The sequence below is a fragment of the Tiliqua scincoides genome, chromosome 3 (genome assembly GCF_035046505.1).
Source record: "Tiliqua scincoides isolate rTilSci1 chromosome 3, rTilSci1.hap2, whole genome shotgun sequence".
In the NCBI taxonomy this organism is placed as follows: Eukaryota; Metazoa; Chordata; class Lepidosauria; order Squamata; family Scincidae; genus Tiliqua; species Tiliqua scincoides.
In genome coordinates this window covers 65,057,406-65,074,682 of record NC_089823.1, presented here as the reverse complement: position 1 = coordinate 65,074,682, position 17,277 = coordinate 65,057,406, and the positions used below count along the sequence as shown (strand labels likewise).

At 45.2% G+C, this 17,277-nt stretch overlaps 1 protein-coding gene across 1 annotated transcript in view; it reads right to left on the bottom strand.

Moving 5' to 3' along the window:
• Positions 1-8,616, bottom strand: part of ABCG1 (ATP binding cassette subfamily G member 1) — a 50,624-nt gene extending 42,008 nt beyond the window's left edge. The window contains exons 1-2 of the mRNA XM_066619557.1: positions 8,566-8,616; positions 4,848-5,100 (exon numbers count right to left, since the gene is read on the bottom strand). Coding sequence (XP_066475654.1) covers positions 4,848-5,100; positions 8,566-8,607 — 295 coding nt within the window. The 5' untranslated portion in view covers positions 8,608-8,616. The remainder of the gene's footprint in view (positions 1-4,847; positions 5,101-8,565) is intronic.
• Positions 8,617-17,277: the final 8,661 nt, after the last annotated feature.

Genomic DNA, 17,277 nt, shown 5'->3' with positions numbered 1-17,277 from the left:
GGGCACAGGGATGCAGAATGGTAATTGCTGCTCACAGGGAAGAGGGCTTTTTCCAAACACCGGATCCGGCCCTCGGACCAGGGTTTGGAGAGCCCTGGTCTAGACAGTCAGTCATACACAGAACAGTGACCAGGATGAGGTTCTTACAGAGTCTAAGAAGACTCACCATTCATTTCTATCTCTGTAATTCATTTCAAACCCTGAAGGCTTATACTGAAGCTGAATATCCTTTTAGAAACCAAATCACAACAGAAATGGCCTGTCAAATGGACAGATCCACAGTACCAGTCATTTCATTAATAGTGAATGCAATCGATTCAGTTTTGGGATTTGCTTTTCAAGTGACAGATACGTGAAGGGAAATATTGGCACTGTCTCACTAAGACTTGCTTATGCTGGATTCACTAATGGCATAATCTGCTCATTTGATTGAGCTTTCTTTGGCAATTAGCAACCGTGCACTTCAGTAATTCAGCTTTTTACTTTCTGTCTCACATCAGACATAGAAGTCCTTTAGGAAGGAGGAGCAAATTGCAGTGCACCTAGATGGCCATTTACAAACCAGTCATGGTACAGCAGTGTGCACCTAAGTATTAGAGCCCAATCCTAGGCACCATGGCGCTGTCACAGAAGAGCCATAAGGCACTTCTGTGCCAGTGGAACTGGGTTTCAGAGCCTAAAGATTGTCACCAAGAACTTCAGGCAGTGATTATGGCTTCTGGGCTTTTCAGGGTGTGGGGGAGCAGGAAGGGGGCAGAACTGGGCAGGGGGGAGAAGGAAGGGAGGGGTGGGCCCAGGAGGGGAGCAGAGAAGATGGCAGTCTCTGCCTCCATATCTGACCCCCCCTTCCAGGCCAGGAAACTCAATATGAGTCTCCTTAATCCTGTGCCTGCTCAATAGTGGACACAGATCCAAGGAGACCCATTGGGGCCACCTGGGTGCTACACGGAGTAAGGGAATGTTTGTACTGCTTCCCTGGCCCCACTGGATACAGCAGTTGCCATTTTGGCACTGCTGTAGCACTGGGCATTAGGGAAGCATAGAACTGCGCTGTCAGTAAGGTGGCTACTGTAATGCTTTGGTAAATAATGAGGACAATTTAACTGCACTTCCACATACATCAGGAAACTGGGGAAGAAGTAAAATGCTAAAATTCTCACCATGAACATGATGATAAAATTGAGCATCTTACCAAACACGTACATTAATGATTTAAAAAACCTACTGCTTGGGAAATAAGACAGTGCTAGTGTTTGATGACGTTACTTGCAAATTCAGTCAAGCAAAAGCAAACTACTTACCCTGAAAAGCAATACTCTGTAATAAGAGGTTTATTCTTTCATTCACATTTTTTGAGAAAGAATAAAATTTTCAGTAATACCATCATATTACTTATATTACTGTGGTTCATTGTACTATGTACAATGACAAGAGTGCTAGCTTGTGTGAGTACCAATGTACTTGGTGATGCTCACTGTCTAGAGAGATGCAATAGTTTGCTTTTGTTTCTGTTTCCAGAATCATTAAGATAGGAACACATATATTGCTGCCATGGCTAACAGAGAATTAGGAAAAAATATCAGAACCAAAAGAGAAAGGAGTTGGGGAAAAAAGTTTCAAAGGCATGGTAATCCAGAAGATCAACATTTAGGCCTTAAAACATGCCTATGTTGCATATGAGGTGGCCAGTGGCATAGCTAAGGGGGTGCAGGGGGTAGCAGTTACACCGGGCAACAAGCTTTAGGGGGGCAACAAGCTGAGCTTGACATTAGTGGCCAAAATTGTGAAAATATACGTTCATTAGCTACGCCACTGGAGGTGGCAACATGTCTCGTCTTGCCACAGCAATTTATTATAAAGGCCAATGAAAGCTCCGTGCAGAAGCTTCACAAATGAAATTTCCTGTCTGAGTTCAGGCAGTTAAACCATACTACAACTCATTTGAAGGTTGAGAAATAATAATTCAAGGACTAGACTGCATAAATGTACTTTTTTATGAGAAGACCCAAATAAACAAAATCCGTTTTGTTCATTAGCAAGAATGAAAATATGAAGATTTGTTATTTTAGACCGGCACACACATTTTAGAACAGCAACTATTTTTCAGAACTGTAGTAGCAGACCTCAAAATTGCATTTGAATGTCTACATTTGAACTACTCTTCCCATCTGAAATGCCTTCCAATTGCAAGAGTTTGGCCCCAATCCACTGACTTGCAAGAGACAAAGTATGGCGTGCAACTACCAATCAGAGATTGAGCAAGAGGGCTACCTAGTTCCCATGTGCTTGGCAAGGGTGATGGGAAAGTGCAGGGTGTACAGAGTGTGGGTGCAGGGTGTACAGAAAGTGAAATAACATCCAGTGCAACTCCTTTACACTTATGGCAAATTTTATATACTGTCAATTTTAATGTTCGTTTTTCTTTTAGTTCATTGAAACCCTGGTGCTTTACAGTTCAGAACAGTTTATAGTTAATTTTGAAAACGTCATAGTTCAAAAGCAAATTTAGACACGATGTGATCCTGACCCAAGAGTGGTGGGGACAAACAGTTCTACATCAAGTATCCTGGACAGTCCATACTCAAAAACACTCAAAGTTTGGTGTTTGTGTGTTCTGTTTTCCTGTCTAAAGTGTTGTGAACCAGTAAAAGAAAGCAACAAGCAATTGGAACCTTACAACCATGCCAGCTTATACAAAGGAGACAGACCTTGATGATCCCATGTGAAAATGTAATTACTTCATTAAAATGTGTGACACTTGCCTCAAGAGTTACATTTTATTCTCTTGGGTAATTTTCTTAGCAGAATTATTTGCTGCTGGGAATCCTTTCTACGTCCTCTTTTCCTTCCATGGAGGACAGATCACTCAAAAGAAACAGAACAGGAAGTTCTCCTGCAGTTTATACTTTTAGTGATCCAGAATGGTGTCTGCCAGACGTTACTGTCCAGTCAGCATTTTCCATTCCAAGGTGGCAAATGACAAGTACCCAAGTCAACTTTCTTCTGAAATCTATTTCAAAATATATGTTCTATTTGAATAGTAGATCAATGGTTCCCAAACTTTTTAGCAGTGGGACCCACTTTTTTAATCAGGACCCACCTAGTTTTACAAGACCAGAACAAAAGTATCACTTTACCAGGCTCAAGGCTCTGTTTTTATCCTTTTTACTATATTGGTGATGGTATCGGTGGGGTCTTCTGGACCATTTGTTGATCAGGACCATCCTGGTGGCCTTGCACTTCCTTCACCTGGCCTTGGATCAAAGCCGAGGCACATTTGCTAACTCGCAAGTTAATGCGCATGTGCGACTCAGTTTCACTTTCCATAGGGCTCAATACATTTTCCTAGTCAGCTTGGGGAGGGATTTCCTTCTTGAGTGTTTTTAGGGGACTGCGTTCATTGGCCCCTAATTCTGGTGACATTGCATTCCTCTTGGTCTGCCCTTTGAAGTGAAATGTCCTGCTACAGACCAGTAACAGAACAATACAGGCAAAAAATTGTACTTGTGAAAATATAAGCTTATGTTTGAAGACATTGAGCACATGTTGACCATATGGAATTCATATGAAATCAGACCACTGAAAAAAATTAGCGTACTGAAAGAAAATAGAACCACAAATGTTAAACCTTCAGCAATTTCATTTACATCACTATCTGAATCAGGAGCAAGGGGTTTGGGCATACACATACTGTATGCTCTGTAGTCCCTTTGAAGCACCCCAAGACTTCCTTGTGCCTGAGGAAGCATGCAAAATGCTGCCCTCCTCTTCTCCAATGATGCGTCACCTTCTGCCTCTCCGACTCTCTCATGTTCTTATTCAGAACTCTCCTTTACTTCACTTTTCCCCCTCCTCTCTGGCCAGCTTCCTTTTCTGGTACAGGGAGTGCTACCTGAGGAGACCGCTTCAGTTGGCTTCATGGATGGTCCAGTCTTACTCTGAAGTCTATAAGCACCATGCTAATCATACTAATGCCTAAATTATTATTTGTGATGCCTTATCATTTAGGTGTGTATACCATGCTATCTATGTACAGCGTTGCCCAGAAAACAATATCAGTTCCATGCTCCCAAGGAGATTACAATCTAAAATAAACAGTGAGGAGACAGAGAAAAGATGAGCTAGGATTTCACAATGCTGCAGAATGTAACCTTAGGAAAACGGTAGCCTGTTTTGCCAGCTGCTGATGCTCTATAATGAGCACCATCTCTTTTCCCACTGCAAGCACTTAAGTGGAAGTTGAATCAATCCTTCAAGTATCCAAGGTCCATTCCCAAATTGCTGAGTGATCACTGGCTGGGTAACTTCCTTTATCTTATCATTTCTACCCTTTCAAGAAGAACTGAAATAAACTAATACTGTCAGATTTTCCCACTTTTGCTAAGTCTGGCCATTCAGAAGAATACTACGTCCTAGGCTATTCTCTCAAGGTTGCTCTAGGAATTAGATGTAATAACAAGGCCTCAAGGACCATGATAGAGTGAGTCATATGGTTTACCACCCTGCCAGTCAAGAAGAGGAACACAACTTGTCCATTAGCCCTTTTAAAAACACTTGCTTATATTTGACAGTCAGCAAGGTGCTTCTCAGCTCTAAAAGTGTATATGGTGCCAACAAAGTGAGAATCACTAAAGCAGAAAGCCATTACAATGCCTCAGCAAAGCAAACACTGAAATTTTACAACACAAAAAGCTCAGTGTTTATTACCTCAGAACATGTTTTGGTTTTCTCTCATTGTTGCCTTCACTACCAACTACTACGTACCAACCACTAGTGTTCAGCTCTGAGCTATGTCAGAATACCAGGCCTGCTGTTCTCAATATCACCATAAAAATCTGTTTTCTTACCCTTCTTCCTCCACCATGGTCCTTCTTGGACAGAGTAGGACAGTTCTTTAAACTCAATGTTCACAGCTGGTCTCCGGGGAAGGTAGGAGAAGCGATGGGCTTCAGTCAAAGAATTGTCCAGCTTTTTTAAATGGCCATTCAGCAAATGAATCGTTTGTGTGTCTTGTGCGTCTGTACCAGTGGAGACCACCTCATCTACTGAAACACATACGGACTTTGGCTCAGGCATAGCAGATGCAGAATTGCTGGCATTCTGGAATACAAGAGAGAAAACCAAAAAAACAATTTCCACAAAACTGTCCTGAAAAATGCATTCAGCAAATATCATAGTATCATGGAGTTGGAAGGGGACTAATAGGTCATCTAGGCCAACCCTCTACCTTAGACAGGAAATCCTCTTACAGCATCTCCAATAGGTGCTTGCTGAGCCTCTGTTCCAGGTCATTATTGTAGAAACACTTTCCCACCCACCCAAAAAAGCCACACCAAAGAACATTCAAAGCACACAAAGAGCTGGTGTGCATAACATATCTTTTCTTCCACATAAGCAGACACCAGTGTCCATGTTCTGCATTTGTGTGGACAAACTAACAGCCCACTCTACTGTAACTCCCCATGTGGCAAAGCCCTGGTGCCCACTGTATCCCCCAGAGGATAAGGCCTCCTTGGGGTGAGGGAACATTTGTTGCAGCTGCCACCATAGGTCAACTTGGACCTGCACCAGAGCACAAAGTAAGGAAATGGGGGGGGGGGGCAGGCTCCAGATCATCTTACTTCTCCTTGCCATGCTGGTGAAGGAAAGGGCAAGACAGCTACAGTGGTGGTGGTGGGGGCACACATATGCGCAACAGAAGCATGGATGAGTGGCAGAATTGAACTGCCTTAGGTAGCACCTGAACATTGACCATGCACGGAACAGAATCATGTGAATTAAAGTTCCAAGCGAGGAAAATGTTTTTAAAAGTTAAATTAATGTTAATGTTCACCAAAAGAGGAGGTAAAGCAAACTTTATGTGTTCTTGCATGATTTTTCCTAAAAGAATTGAAGGATCAAATTTAATCAATTAAACACAAAATTCACCAGGTACTGCTCCTGTGCATTTGCCATGTGTTTGAAATGGGACTATCTTGTGGGATTGTTCAAAAATTGGAGTTTGAATGCCATCGTTTTTTAAATACCCAACATTATGCAGCTTCAAAAGATCTGCTTTTAAATTATTGTGTATAGAGACACTGTCAAGCTACTGAGTTACTCATAATTACTTCTAAAAACGTTAACACTGTCTTAGCTCAAGTGCAGACAATTTTGATGTCTATTTTTGCCCATTTGTTTAGATTTTTTTTTTTAATCAAGTGTTGTGGGGGGGGGGAGATATGCATGTTGCTCATGATGTTTAATAGACCTGGGAAATAATTTCATTTAAAATGCCAGCTGAAATGGGCAATTTTGGGGAACTGTTACAGACCTGTACTTTGAACAGGTTACTCTGTATATGCTTTGACAGTAAATGGGACTTACTCCTGGCTAAGTGTGGGTAGGATTGCAGCCTAGGATTGTTGAAAGTTTTCCTGCTTGATGATGTCATTTGCAGTCATGACATCACTTCCAGTGGGTCCTGACAGATTCTCATTCTAAAAAGTGGGTCCCAGTGCTATAAGTGTGAGAACCACTGGTCTAGAGAATGTCTGTGGGTAAGCCACCCCCTTTCCCCAATATGGAACTTTGTTCAGTTGTGAGATGAGAAACTGTTTATATTTTTTCGAAGAAGAGTTTATCTTATTCTAGAATTCGAAAGGTCATTGACAAGTCAAGAGGCATAATATTTGAGGATACTGGGAGAGGGGCATAAAGATGTCAGATTGCTCACTCTTGGTGACACATACCTCTCTGAACGAAAGAGACCCCATCATATTTTACAGTATAATGCTGATTATTTACAATATGTTTTAAATGCCTAAAATGATACACTGCCGTAGACATGCTCTAAAAACAAAATACAACACCAGTTTATGTTCCGCTTTCCACTTTAAAGAGCACACCGATTTTCATCTCAATTTCATTTTTGAAGATTTAAAATGACTTTAGATTACACAGCAAGGTAAGCCTTCCCTATTGAAGCAACAGCACTGATCAGGGCAAGGTCCTGCGTGCAGTACCTGGGGCCCTTCCATCACAAGAAACTTACTTTTTCCAAACCCCCCCCCCCTTTTGTTCCATTCTCACAGGTTTCCAGCAATTCCATTATATAATGAGCCTGGAGAGGTTATCCGTGCCTCAGTAAATCTGTTTTCAAATCATAGGATGCAGTTGTGACAGACTGAGCATGCTCAGAAAGCCATCTAAATCCACCCGCCCCATCTTTTTTCATGAGCTCAAGGCAAAGGTAACTTTCGGTCAAACCCTGTTCTGTGCAGCTGACTTCATACCCAGGATGATGTCAATGACACACACACACAAAATACCCCATACAAAAGAAACTCTAACCAGCCTATACCTGCAAGATGACAACATCAACTTCATCCTACAACAACTTTTTTGAGGCGAGGGGATTTCAGAAGCCCCCCCAAAAGGAGAAAATGTGGCAGTGTAGGGCTGCGGGAAAAGGATGCATCCCCATCTAAGTGACTACCCCATAAAACCCTTGAATCCATCACGGATCCAGCATTCACAACCTTTCACAACGAGACAAGACAGGGAGCGAGAGCCAGCAACCAGCCAGCCAGCCGAGATTTCCTTACCAAAGCAATTTCAGGGCTGATGCGCCAGATCAAGATTTCTGAATGCCAAAGAAAGTGAGATGCCCGTCTCCTCTTCCTTCTCATTCAAACACACACACCCCCGTCAGAAGGAAGGCTGATCCATCACGGCAGAGCCCAGGTGCAAAAGCCAGCCAGGCAGCGCTTCAGGCTCTGGCTCTCTTTTGGATCCTCCTCTTTCCAGCCCGCCCCCCCGCCCCCCGGCTGTCTCTTTGACCTCCTAGGTATTATCTCCCTCGCTTTTAAGCACTCTGCTCAGGAGTTGCCAGCCAACAGCTGGGTGAGCTTTGAGCTGGATAAGGATTTCTCCGTGGCCCCGTTTTGCTGAGTTTCCACACAGGCAGTAGAGCAAAAAAGCCACCAGTTCCCAGGAGCTGCAGGAACCAGAGCCGGGTGCTTTGGTTGCTTGGTTGGTTTAAAGAAATAAGACAGTGCCCGATGGACACACACACACAGTTATTGTTAGCTTCTGGAGGGAGATGGCATTGCCACTGCAAGACACACACACAGCCAGCCCAGGTTGGTTCCCAGATTCCATCTCGCATACACACGCCAGGTTCCCAGGTTCCATCTCTCTCTGAGTGAGTGTGTGTGTGTGAGAGAGAAAGAATCTGGGAACTAACCTGGGCTGTGTCTGTGTGTGTGTGTCTGTGAGAGAGAGAGAGAGTGTGTGTAATGGAATCTGGGAACCAACCTGGGATGTGTGTCTCTCTCTTTCACACACACACACCCCAGGGTCCCAGATTCCATCACTTACCATCACCCCCCCCCCCAGATCTGAACCCTCCTCGCCTCCTCCTTCCAAACAGATCCTGCACAACAAGCACCGACAACGTGCACTGATCCCAAGCGCAGGTCTCGCAGAGGAGTGTCCGGACCCGGGATCCGGATCCCCCGGCACTGCCCGTTCACACTGGACAGGAGAGAGCCCGCGCACGCACGCACTCACTCACTCACTCACCAACGCAGCGCCCACTGAGAAGGCTGCCATCAGACATGCCATGTGCCCCAGAAGGGAGTCCGGAGCAGCTGCGGCAGGAATCGGAGCGAAGCGGCAGCCCGAGGCAGCGGAGGCGGGACGGTTCTGGGGACCGGCCGCTTGTTCACACGGGCTGCGCCGTCTCGGCGTCCCACTGGCTCTTCCGCGGCTCCCCCTCGCTCTCGATTGGCCGAGACGCCAACGCAGGCGGAGCCTGCCCCTCGCAAGTAAGCGTGCTCTTGTTTTCTTCCAGGAGCGCTCTCGTGGTGCCTGCAGGGCTGTTGCCGGGGGCGCTCGCTCTCCCCACCCCTTGCTGGCACCACTGCACCGCCTGTGCTCTGAAGGGCCAGGGGGGCTGACTCTGAGACAGAGAGGCTGGAAAGAGGAACAGCCATGCCTATTTCAAGGGCTTTGTTTCCACTCTGCACATGTGCAGAGACCCACTTTCAGCATTATCACATGGCGCGCTCCAAGTGTTGGATCTGGCGTTGAAAGTTAGTTCTGGATCTCAGCTGCAGAAAATCGAGGCTCAAATCAGCAGTTTTCACAGGGGAAGTCCTGTTAGCCCAGCCATTGGCGCACAGGTATGCCGTGAATGGTCTGCAGGTGTGCCGCCAGAGTTTGGGGAAGGGTTATTTATTAGTAAAGCCATTGGGGGGTGTGAGGCCCCTGCCCGCAGTACAGTGTGCCTTGACCACTGTCAAAAGACTGACAGTGTGTCTTGACAGTTTCAGGATGTTGTCAGTGTGCCATGAGATTAAAAAGATTGAAAATCACTGTGTGACAGCCCAATCCTATGCATGTCTACTCAGAAGTAAGTCTCATTAGAGTCAGTGGGGTTTACTTCCAGGAAAGTGTGGATAGGATTGGGCTGTCAGCCTGTAACAGCAAAAGAAACAGAGTCTTGCAACACCCTCAGGACTTGACTAATATATTGTAGCCTACAATAAACATTTTGATCTTGAAAGTGCGTGCCACAAGAGTTTTTGTTGTTTTGGTCCAAATTAGGCTGTGACCATTTGGAGGCTTGTTTATGCTCTCTAGCAGGGGTGCCAAACATAAGACCAGGAGTCTGGATGCAGTCCTTGGAAGTAATTTCTCAGGCCCCTGTTATAATTTGGCTCCCCCAGCAAAATAATTGGGCTCTCTTATATTTTGAAACTATGAACAAGAGTTGCACATTTTCTCTTCTGTCATTTGCAGCTAATGAGTTTCTAAGTGACAACAAAGTGCTTATTTCTGGCCATCAACTGCTTCATGATGTCACTTCCTGCTTCATGATGTAACTTTCAGCCCTCAACAGGTGCCATGAATGCTATTTGGCATACCACATGAAATGAGTTTGACAGTTATATACACAAATCGATAGGGTTCTTTAAAAAAAAAAATTCCTGGACAGTGGCAGTCAGGGCCCATGAGAATGGGGTGCAGTACGTTGTACTTGGGCCCGGCATCAAAAAGGGGGCCTGGGAGCCAAAGGAGGGAAGCCAGAAATTGCCTGGGATCTCAGTAAATGTTTGCAGATATTGTTTGAAGAGTAGCATTCACCTTTCCAGCACTGGCATAGTGGTGCCAATGGGACATGTGCTGCATCCTGCAGTTGGGTGTCAGTCACAGAGGCCTCCTCAAAGTAAGGGAATGTTTGTTCCCTTACCTCAGAACTGCATTGCTGGAAAGCACTGACATAAGGGGTTAGGATTGTGCCCTTAGTCCAGGGGTGCTCAAACTTTCAACTTTAGGGATCCTGGACCTTTAAAATTGTGTAGGAGAGATAATTTCAGCAGGTGCAGCTTGTCATCTATGGGATGACAAGTTGCACCTGCTGAAATTCTCTCTTCTATACACTTGTCAAAGGTCCAGCATCCCTAAAGTTGAAAGTTTGAGCACCCCTGCCTTAGTCTATAAACATTTTTACAGACAGCAAAATGAAACATACACACCTGAATCTATTTCAGCTTAGCACCCAGGTGAGAAGGTCCAAGGTCCACATAGAAGAGTGAATCCTACCCCTATTTCTGGTGGGCAGCAGGAGGGCTCTCCATAAAAAATGCAAGCTTGGAGGAAGTAGAGGCCTTTCCCCTTCTGCTAGGTGTATTAGGCCACAATCCACAGTCATAATACACTAAGCTCAGTCCACAGGCCTAATACACTAACAGCCCAATCCTGAGCTGTCTGTTGCACTGGGACTGCTGTGGTGCCGAAACAACTGCCACGGCATCCTGCGTGCAACAGGGCAGCCGCCGGCGGCTCCTCAGTGGAAGTTTCCTTTTGTTCCCTTCCCCAGGTAAGGCAAGTAGCCCCACAATGGGGCTACTCGATTTTACGGCAACCCTTGAGTTGCATAGAATCAAGCGCCTCCATGTCAGGCCAGCGGCCCAACATGGAGGTTCTGGGTGCAGAGCTCCTCTGGCCTCACCTCCCTCCTGGTCCACTCCATTCCCTGGCACGCCTTCGTCCCACCCTCTTCTCACCTCCCTCTGCCCCAGAACACCTCCTCCCCACCTCCCCCTATGTCCCCACCTACCTCTCCGCCGCCTGGTGGTTTGGGCGACCTAACATTCTTTTATACAACCACATACAAACAAGTAAGAAAGATTGGACACCATTAAAAGAATTACCGGTATTCAAGACAGCTAATGCACCATCTAAGGGATTTGTTTTGTGAATGTATAAGACTATGCTCCCCTGTAATCATCATGTTCTGTACTCATACATCCAAGTATGGGAAATAGACTTGTGAGAAGAAGCAGATCCAGGATTACAAGAGCAAGTGTGGAGTGCCACATTGAAAATGACACTGTGCAATTAACACAATAAAAAGTTCTTATGCAGATGGGTTTCTACACTAATCAAGCTGCATAGAATCTATTATCAATATAAAACAAAACTGATGCTAGCATGAAAGCTGCACCACTGTCTGATGTTTTGGAACCTCCAGTACAAATGGCCAGAGATCTTATGTGCTTGACAGAGGCTCTTAGATACCCCGCTGGAGTAGGTAGGTTCCGAGCTGGGGTGGTTTGGGAAGGGAGCCAGGTATGGGAGGCTCAGCTAGTACCCCTGGCTTTATGGTGGTAGATTACAAGATCCACCACCGTAAGACCGCCCCCCACCATGGGATTGGGTCGTTACACATTTTCAATAGGGATCACCCACTATGCTCTCATATGTTACTTTTATTCTGCTTGGACCAGTCAAAATAACATAGGGTTGTAAATGGAAGCTTCACTCTTTGCTCATGTGTAGATTGGACAAAGTGTGAGAGGTTATAATTACACACAAATTCACCTGACAGGTGCAAGAAGCAAAGATTCAAGTTCCGAGGCATTTATTAGAATCTCATTACCCTTTCTGTTATTTTCTGAGTAGAAAGAAAAAAATGCAATACCATCATAGTGTATCTATCTTTGACCTGAATCAACTAAGCAGCATAAGTAATTCACTCTCATATATCTGGTTTTGTTCGTTTTAGTTTTATACCTTGTTCCTTTAAAAAAAAATCAGTAATGTTAAAAAAATAGAAGTCTCTGTTAAAGAGGAAGTGCAAGAATTTGCCCCAACAGTAGCAGTCCCTCTAAGGAACAAACTCCCTTTTTTATCTGTCAAAATAATCTGATTTCTCTTCAAGAAGAAGCCTCTTTTATAAAAGACAAAACTAATGTCCTTTCCAGTCAGTAAAAGCGTCCCAGCTCAGCTCCTGCAGAACGTCTGAAGATGCTTGCCTCCAACCTTTCCCAGCATTCTCTTGCATGGCAGTAATGCAGTGGTCGGGGAACAGGGGTAAATTACCCCAAATGGGGTAAAAGTGAAAATCTGGGGGTAATGAGGAGGTCAGCGCACCCGCTCTCCACCCGCTCCAGGGGGCCGGCAGCGGGCTGGTGCGCTGTGTGCACACCGCCCGCTGCCCTGCTCCCTTCCGCTCACCTTCAGATGCGGTGAGCGGAAGGGAGCAGGCGATACACTCAGGCTGTATCCACAGCCTGCGTGTATCGCAGCCGTCCGCTCTCTCCGCTCTGTGCGGGAGACTGGAGCTGCCCGGCGCTGTAGTGATGATGTCATCACACAGCGCCGGGCCGTCAGTGTCTCCCGCCGAGCGGACAGAGCGGGAGGAAGAAGAAAAGCCGCGCCGACCGACGTGGGATCGAGGTAAGGTGAGTATTGTTTATTTATTTTTATTGGGGGCATCGTTGGGCTACCTATACTGGGGGGATCACCGGGCTACTAACTACCTATACTGGGGGGTCATCTGGCTACTGACTACCTATACTGGGGGATCACCGGGCTACTAACTACCTATACTGGGGGGTCATCTGGCTACTGACTACCCATACTGGGGGGTCATCTGGCTACTGACTACCTATACTGAGGCATCACTTGGCTACTGGCTACCTATACTGGGGCAGCTACACCTCTGTATGGGGGATTCTGTTGTATGCAAATCAAGGGGGTAACGTCTGCGTTTATAAATTTTTTGGGGGGTAAGAGGTAAAAAAGTTCCCTGACCCCTGCAGTAATGTGATCCTGAAATTCCTTTTGAGTTTCAGAAGGCTTTTCTTGAGAAGGGTGTTTAGATTTCTAATTTCAGATTCACTTATCCACAGAATCTCTGACAAATCAATAGTGATTCATCTCCATGCAAACCGCTGTAAAGTGTCAAGGAGGCTCACTGCTACCAAATTGCACTTACAGATATGGCAAAGCAAAGGAATTACATAACCTGCCAGCTAAAAATACCAAAGACATTTCTGTGTTCCAACTCTTGCATTAACTCTGCAAATGGCAAATAGAACAATTAGCCATTACACTGATTTGTGGTCTCATTCACTTAAGAGGCTATCGTTTTTGTTAAAGTATTTCTATCTACAACAACTGAAACCTAAAATTTAATACTCTAACCATTATTTTTTAAAGTGTTTCCACACTACCCATTTGAGAAAGAATTGACAAGTCAACCATTCTGTTATCCCAGAAAAATTCAGATGTGACTTCCAAACATGTGGTTATTTGTGGTGAGATTGTTTCTTTGTAACTATTTTTTTTTCATTTGTGGCAAGTTTTTGGTATCCAAATGGGATTGCAGCACAGTGAATGTTGGTGCCAGGTTCCCAGGGCCCCCATGGCATCCTCTACCTGCTCCCTGATTACACAGGCCTACAAAATTGAGGGTCAGAAAAGTTTTTCCCAAACTTTATGGTGGTTTGATATGAATTTGGGGTGCTGATTCCAAAAATGGCATCTGTTTTGCCCTATCACGTATAGTTTTGGAGACATGACATAGCCTCTTTAGTGAATGGTTCAAGCAGCTTCCTCATGAGGAAGCCATGGTGTATTGGTGTGACGTTTAAGGAAGCAAAATGTGTGTTGGCCTGTGTTATTTTAGATATATCATTGCCACTGGTATTTATGGTTTAAAGGTTGGCCTAGCTGGATGGGCCCTTGGTAGGGGCATGAACCCTCAACCAGTACCCAACCAACCAACCACTGATTGTACCCAGAAGTCAATCTTTGCACGTCTAGACTATCATAGCTCTGTTGTCTCACCTTCTGCAAAGCAATGTTCAGTGACATGGCAGTGATGTGGTTGCTGATGTGGTGTCCTTATCCACATCCTTCTGCTTTCATCTTACCTTGTCTGTCTGCAACTTCACCATGATCTTTCTCACAACTTGGCTGCTCCTGCCATTACCTTTCTAAAATGTCTAGATTTGTACTGAAGTGCACTAGCACAACAAACTATTAATTTTTTATTATTGCATCAAAGTTTAACTGCACATTGAAAACAACAACAAAATTGTACAGCACTGCACTGTGCAGTTACACTTTTATGCATATTTTGGAAAGTAAGAAAAACAGGGAAATGGGGATGCTGCTGTCCTGTAATATGCTGAATATACCCACTAATCTCATGCTACCCACCAGTGGAGGTTTGGAGGGGCCAAGCAAATGGAGCTTGACACCTCCAAGAAAGGAGGGAAGGAAAGGAAAAATGCATTTAAAGACAGGCAACCAATCCTAAGCTGCACTGGCACAGCCAGGTCAGATGGCCTGCTCTGCATCTAATGCAGCTTAGGAGCAGACTGGAGGTCACCTTAGGGCAGGGCTTTTCAAACTGGGGTGTCGTGACCCTGCCCCTGCCCCCTTAAGGGCCCTGCCCCCTTAAGGGGCCGGGGGCAGCCTGGAAGCAGGGAGGAGGCAGTGGTGCGATCCCCAGGATCACGCCGCTCAGAGGGGCTGCAGGGGCTTGGGTACACGTACCCGAGCCCCTGCAGCCTCCCAGGGGTGCGGGGAGCCCAGCGCAACCTGCAGCAGGGCTCCCCGCAGCAGTGAAAGTAGATGCAGAGCGATCACACTCCACTTGCAGAGGTGGGGCGCGATCACTCCGCATCTACTTTCACGGCTGCGGGAAGCCCTGCTGCAGGTTGCGCCGGGCTCCCTCACCCCTGGGAGTACCCAAGCCCCTGCACGTACCCAAGTACATGTACCCAAACCCCTGCAGCTCCCCTGAGCTGCACAATTCTGGGCACGATCGCGACGCTGCCTTCCCACGCCTCTGCTGCCTCCCTCCTCCCGCCCACACAAGAACTTAGTGGCTCTCAAACTCTCTGGGGGAGTTTGAGAACTACTGCCTTAGGGAAAGGGTGTGCATTTCCCTTTACCCCAAATAAAGCCCCAGCTCCCCCCCCCCCCCGGGCTTCTCGGATCTGTGCCAGCTATATAGCTGGAGCAAATCCAGGGCTGCCCAGTTTGGGAGCAGGGGTTAGGATTCCTGTTTCCCTCCTTTGCCCAATTCTCCTGTTCTGGCCTTCACCACCCAAAAAATGCCCCCTCCCTGTCTCCAAACTCTTTGCTAAAGAGGCATTGTTATGGTTATTCTTGTTGAAGCTATTGTTATGACAAACCAAAAGCTTTATATATATATAAAGACTGATCAAAAGTATTTATGAGGAGAAATATGAAATTGAACTTTGTTGCCAGAGCGATTGATGATTTAATTTTTATGATCGCAATTGCAAAAGTGCACTCAGCTAAAAACAAACAATTGTGCTGATTGCAAAAAGGAAACCGATAGTTAATGCCTACCCAGCATCTACTGCAGGGAACAAGAATAGACTAATTAAGAACCAATGCAAGTGAACAGGAAGCAACTCATTACAGGTGCAAAAGTTATGGTACTTTAAAAGAACAGGGGAAGCAGGAAACTGCTTTTAAAGTGACAGTGGCAGGAAGAAGCAAGACCTTCACTGTAACAGGACTTCTGAATAAACGTATAGCAGAACCTTGCCCACGAAGACAGGCATTACTGGATTTTGATGAGTAATATTGGACTATATAATTAAATGTGATGTGGTGCCATCACTTTTAATTGCACTTCCAGCTGATTGAAGAAAAGTGATGTGTCAAGAATGCTAAAGGCCGCTATTGTGAAAGTACCCCTTGTTCTACTCACCCTGAGGACATATATAAGGGGCATGGATGTTAACATGTAATTACCCAGAAGTCAAAGCTCTGCAGTTTTTAGAAAATAAAAGGCTGAAGATACATTACTTTGTTACCTTAACCTTCATCGTGTTAGCCACCTTGACTACTTCATTTGTGAAGAACTGTTGGATAAAAATCCTATTCTAGCAAACAAACTTCACTAGCATAAAGAGGGCCCCACTTTCAACTTTCCATTCTTCTCTCCACCAGGGCTAAAAGTGCAATCAAGAGTTACTCCAGTGAATTCAGAAAATACCCATGATTCCGAACTCTTCTGAAATACATTCTTCATACACAGTCTCGAACCTGATTTCTGTTCAAGATTTCAGCTCCTTCCCATTGTGCCTGCTCTCAGCACCTACTTCCACCTTCGTTCTGCTGACATGAAAATTGACTCAAGCAGACTCCTATGTCACATGGGTTGCCTTCTGTCTTGTCCAGTCTCTGTGTGTCTTGTCTGGACCCTGGGTCATGCAACGGGGGGGGGGGCAGGCATGTTGGATGCTTTTATATTTGGCATTTTGATATTTACAGTTTTTACTGATTCTGATATTTGTGTTGTGTTTTATAAATGTGTGTTTTCAGCTGCTTGAGAGCGTATTTGGGACAGAAATGGTCACATGAATGCTTGAAATAAATAAATAAATAAATAAATAAATAAATATTCCGACAAGCTCATCTCTCTCCTGCAGATAATTGCATGCCAGTTTGAACTTATAGGGTGAAGATTTACCCATTTTTATTTCAAGCTGTTCAGCTCTAAATGCTTTTACAATTAATCTTCTAAGTGAAAATTGTTAAGAATGTTTGGTTTTAATAATGAAAATCTAAGGAAAGTCTGAATTTAAGAAACAATTGTCAAACACATTATATGGAACCAAAGGTGACATATAGCCCAATCCTAACTCCCTGTGTAACAATGTAGAAGCACCAGTACAGCACCTGCTGTATCCTGCTGTATACAGCAGTTTCCTTGGGTAAGGGAACATTTGTTCCATTACCCTGGGGTTAGCCCATTCTGGGCCACCAAGTTTATTTAGACCTGCACCAGCTCCATAGCTGGCACCAATATGCATGGACCTGTGAAGGTGTATCAAGACCAGGAAGGAGGTTTGGATTCTGTGGACACCACTGTCACCAAACCTGGTCCTGATCTACCCCCACTGCCACCCTGTTCCAATCAACCCCGTCCCATTCTACCCCCTCCCCACCTCT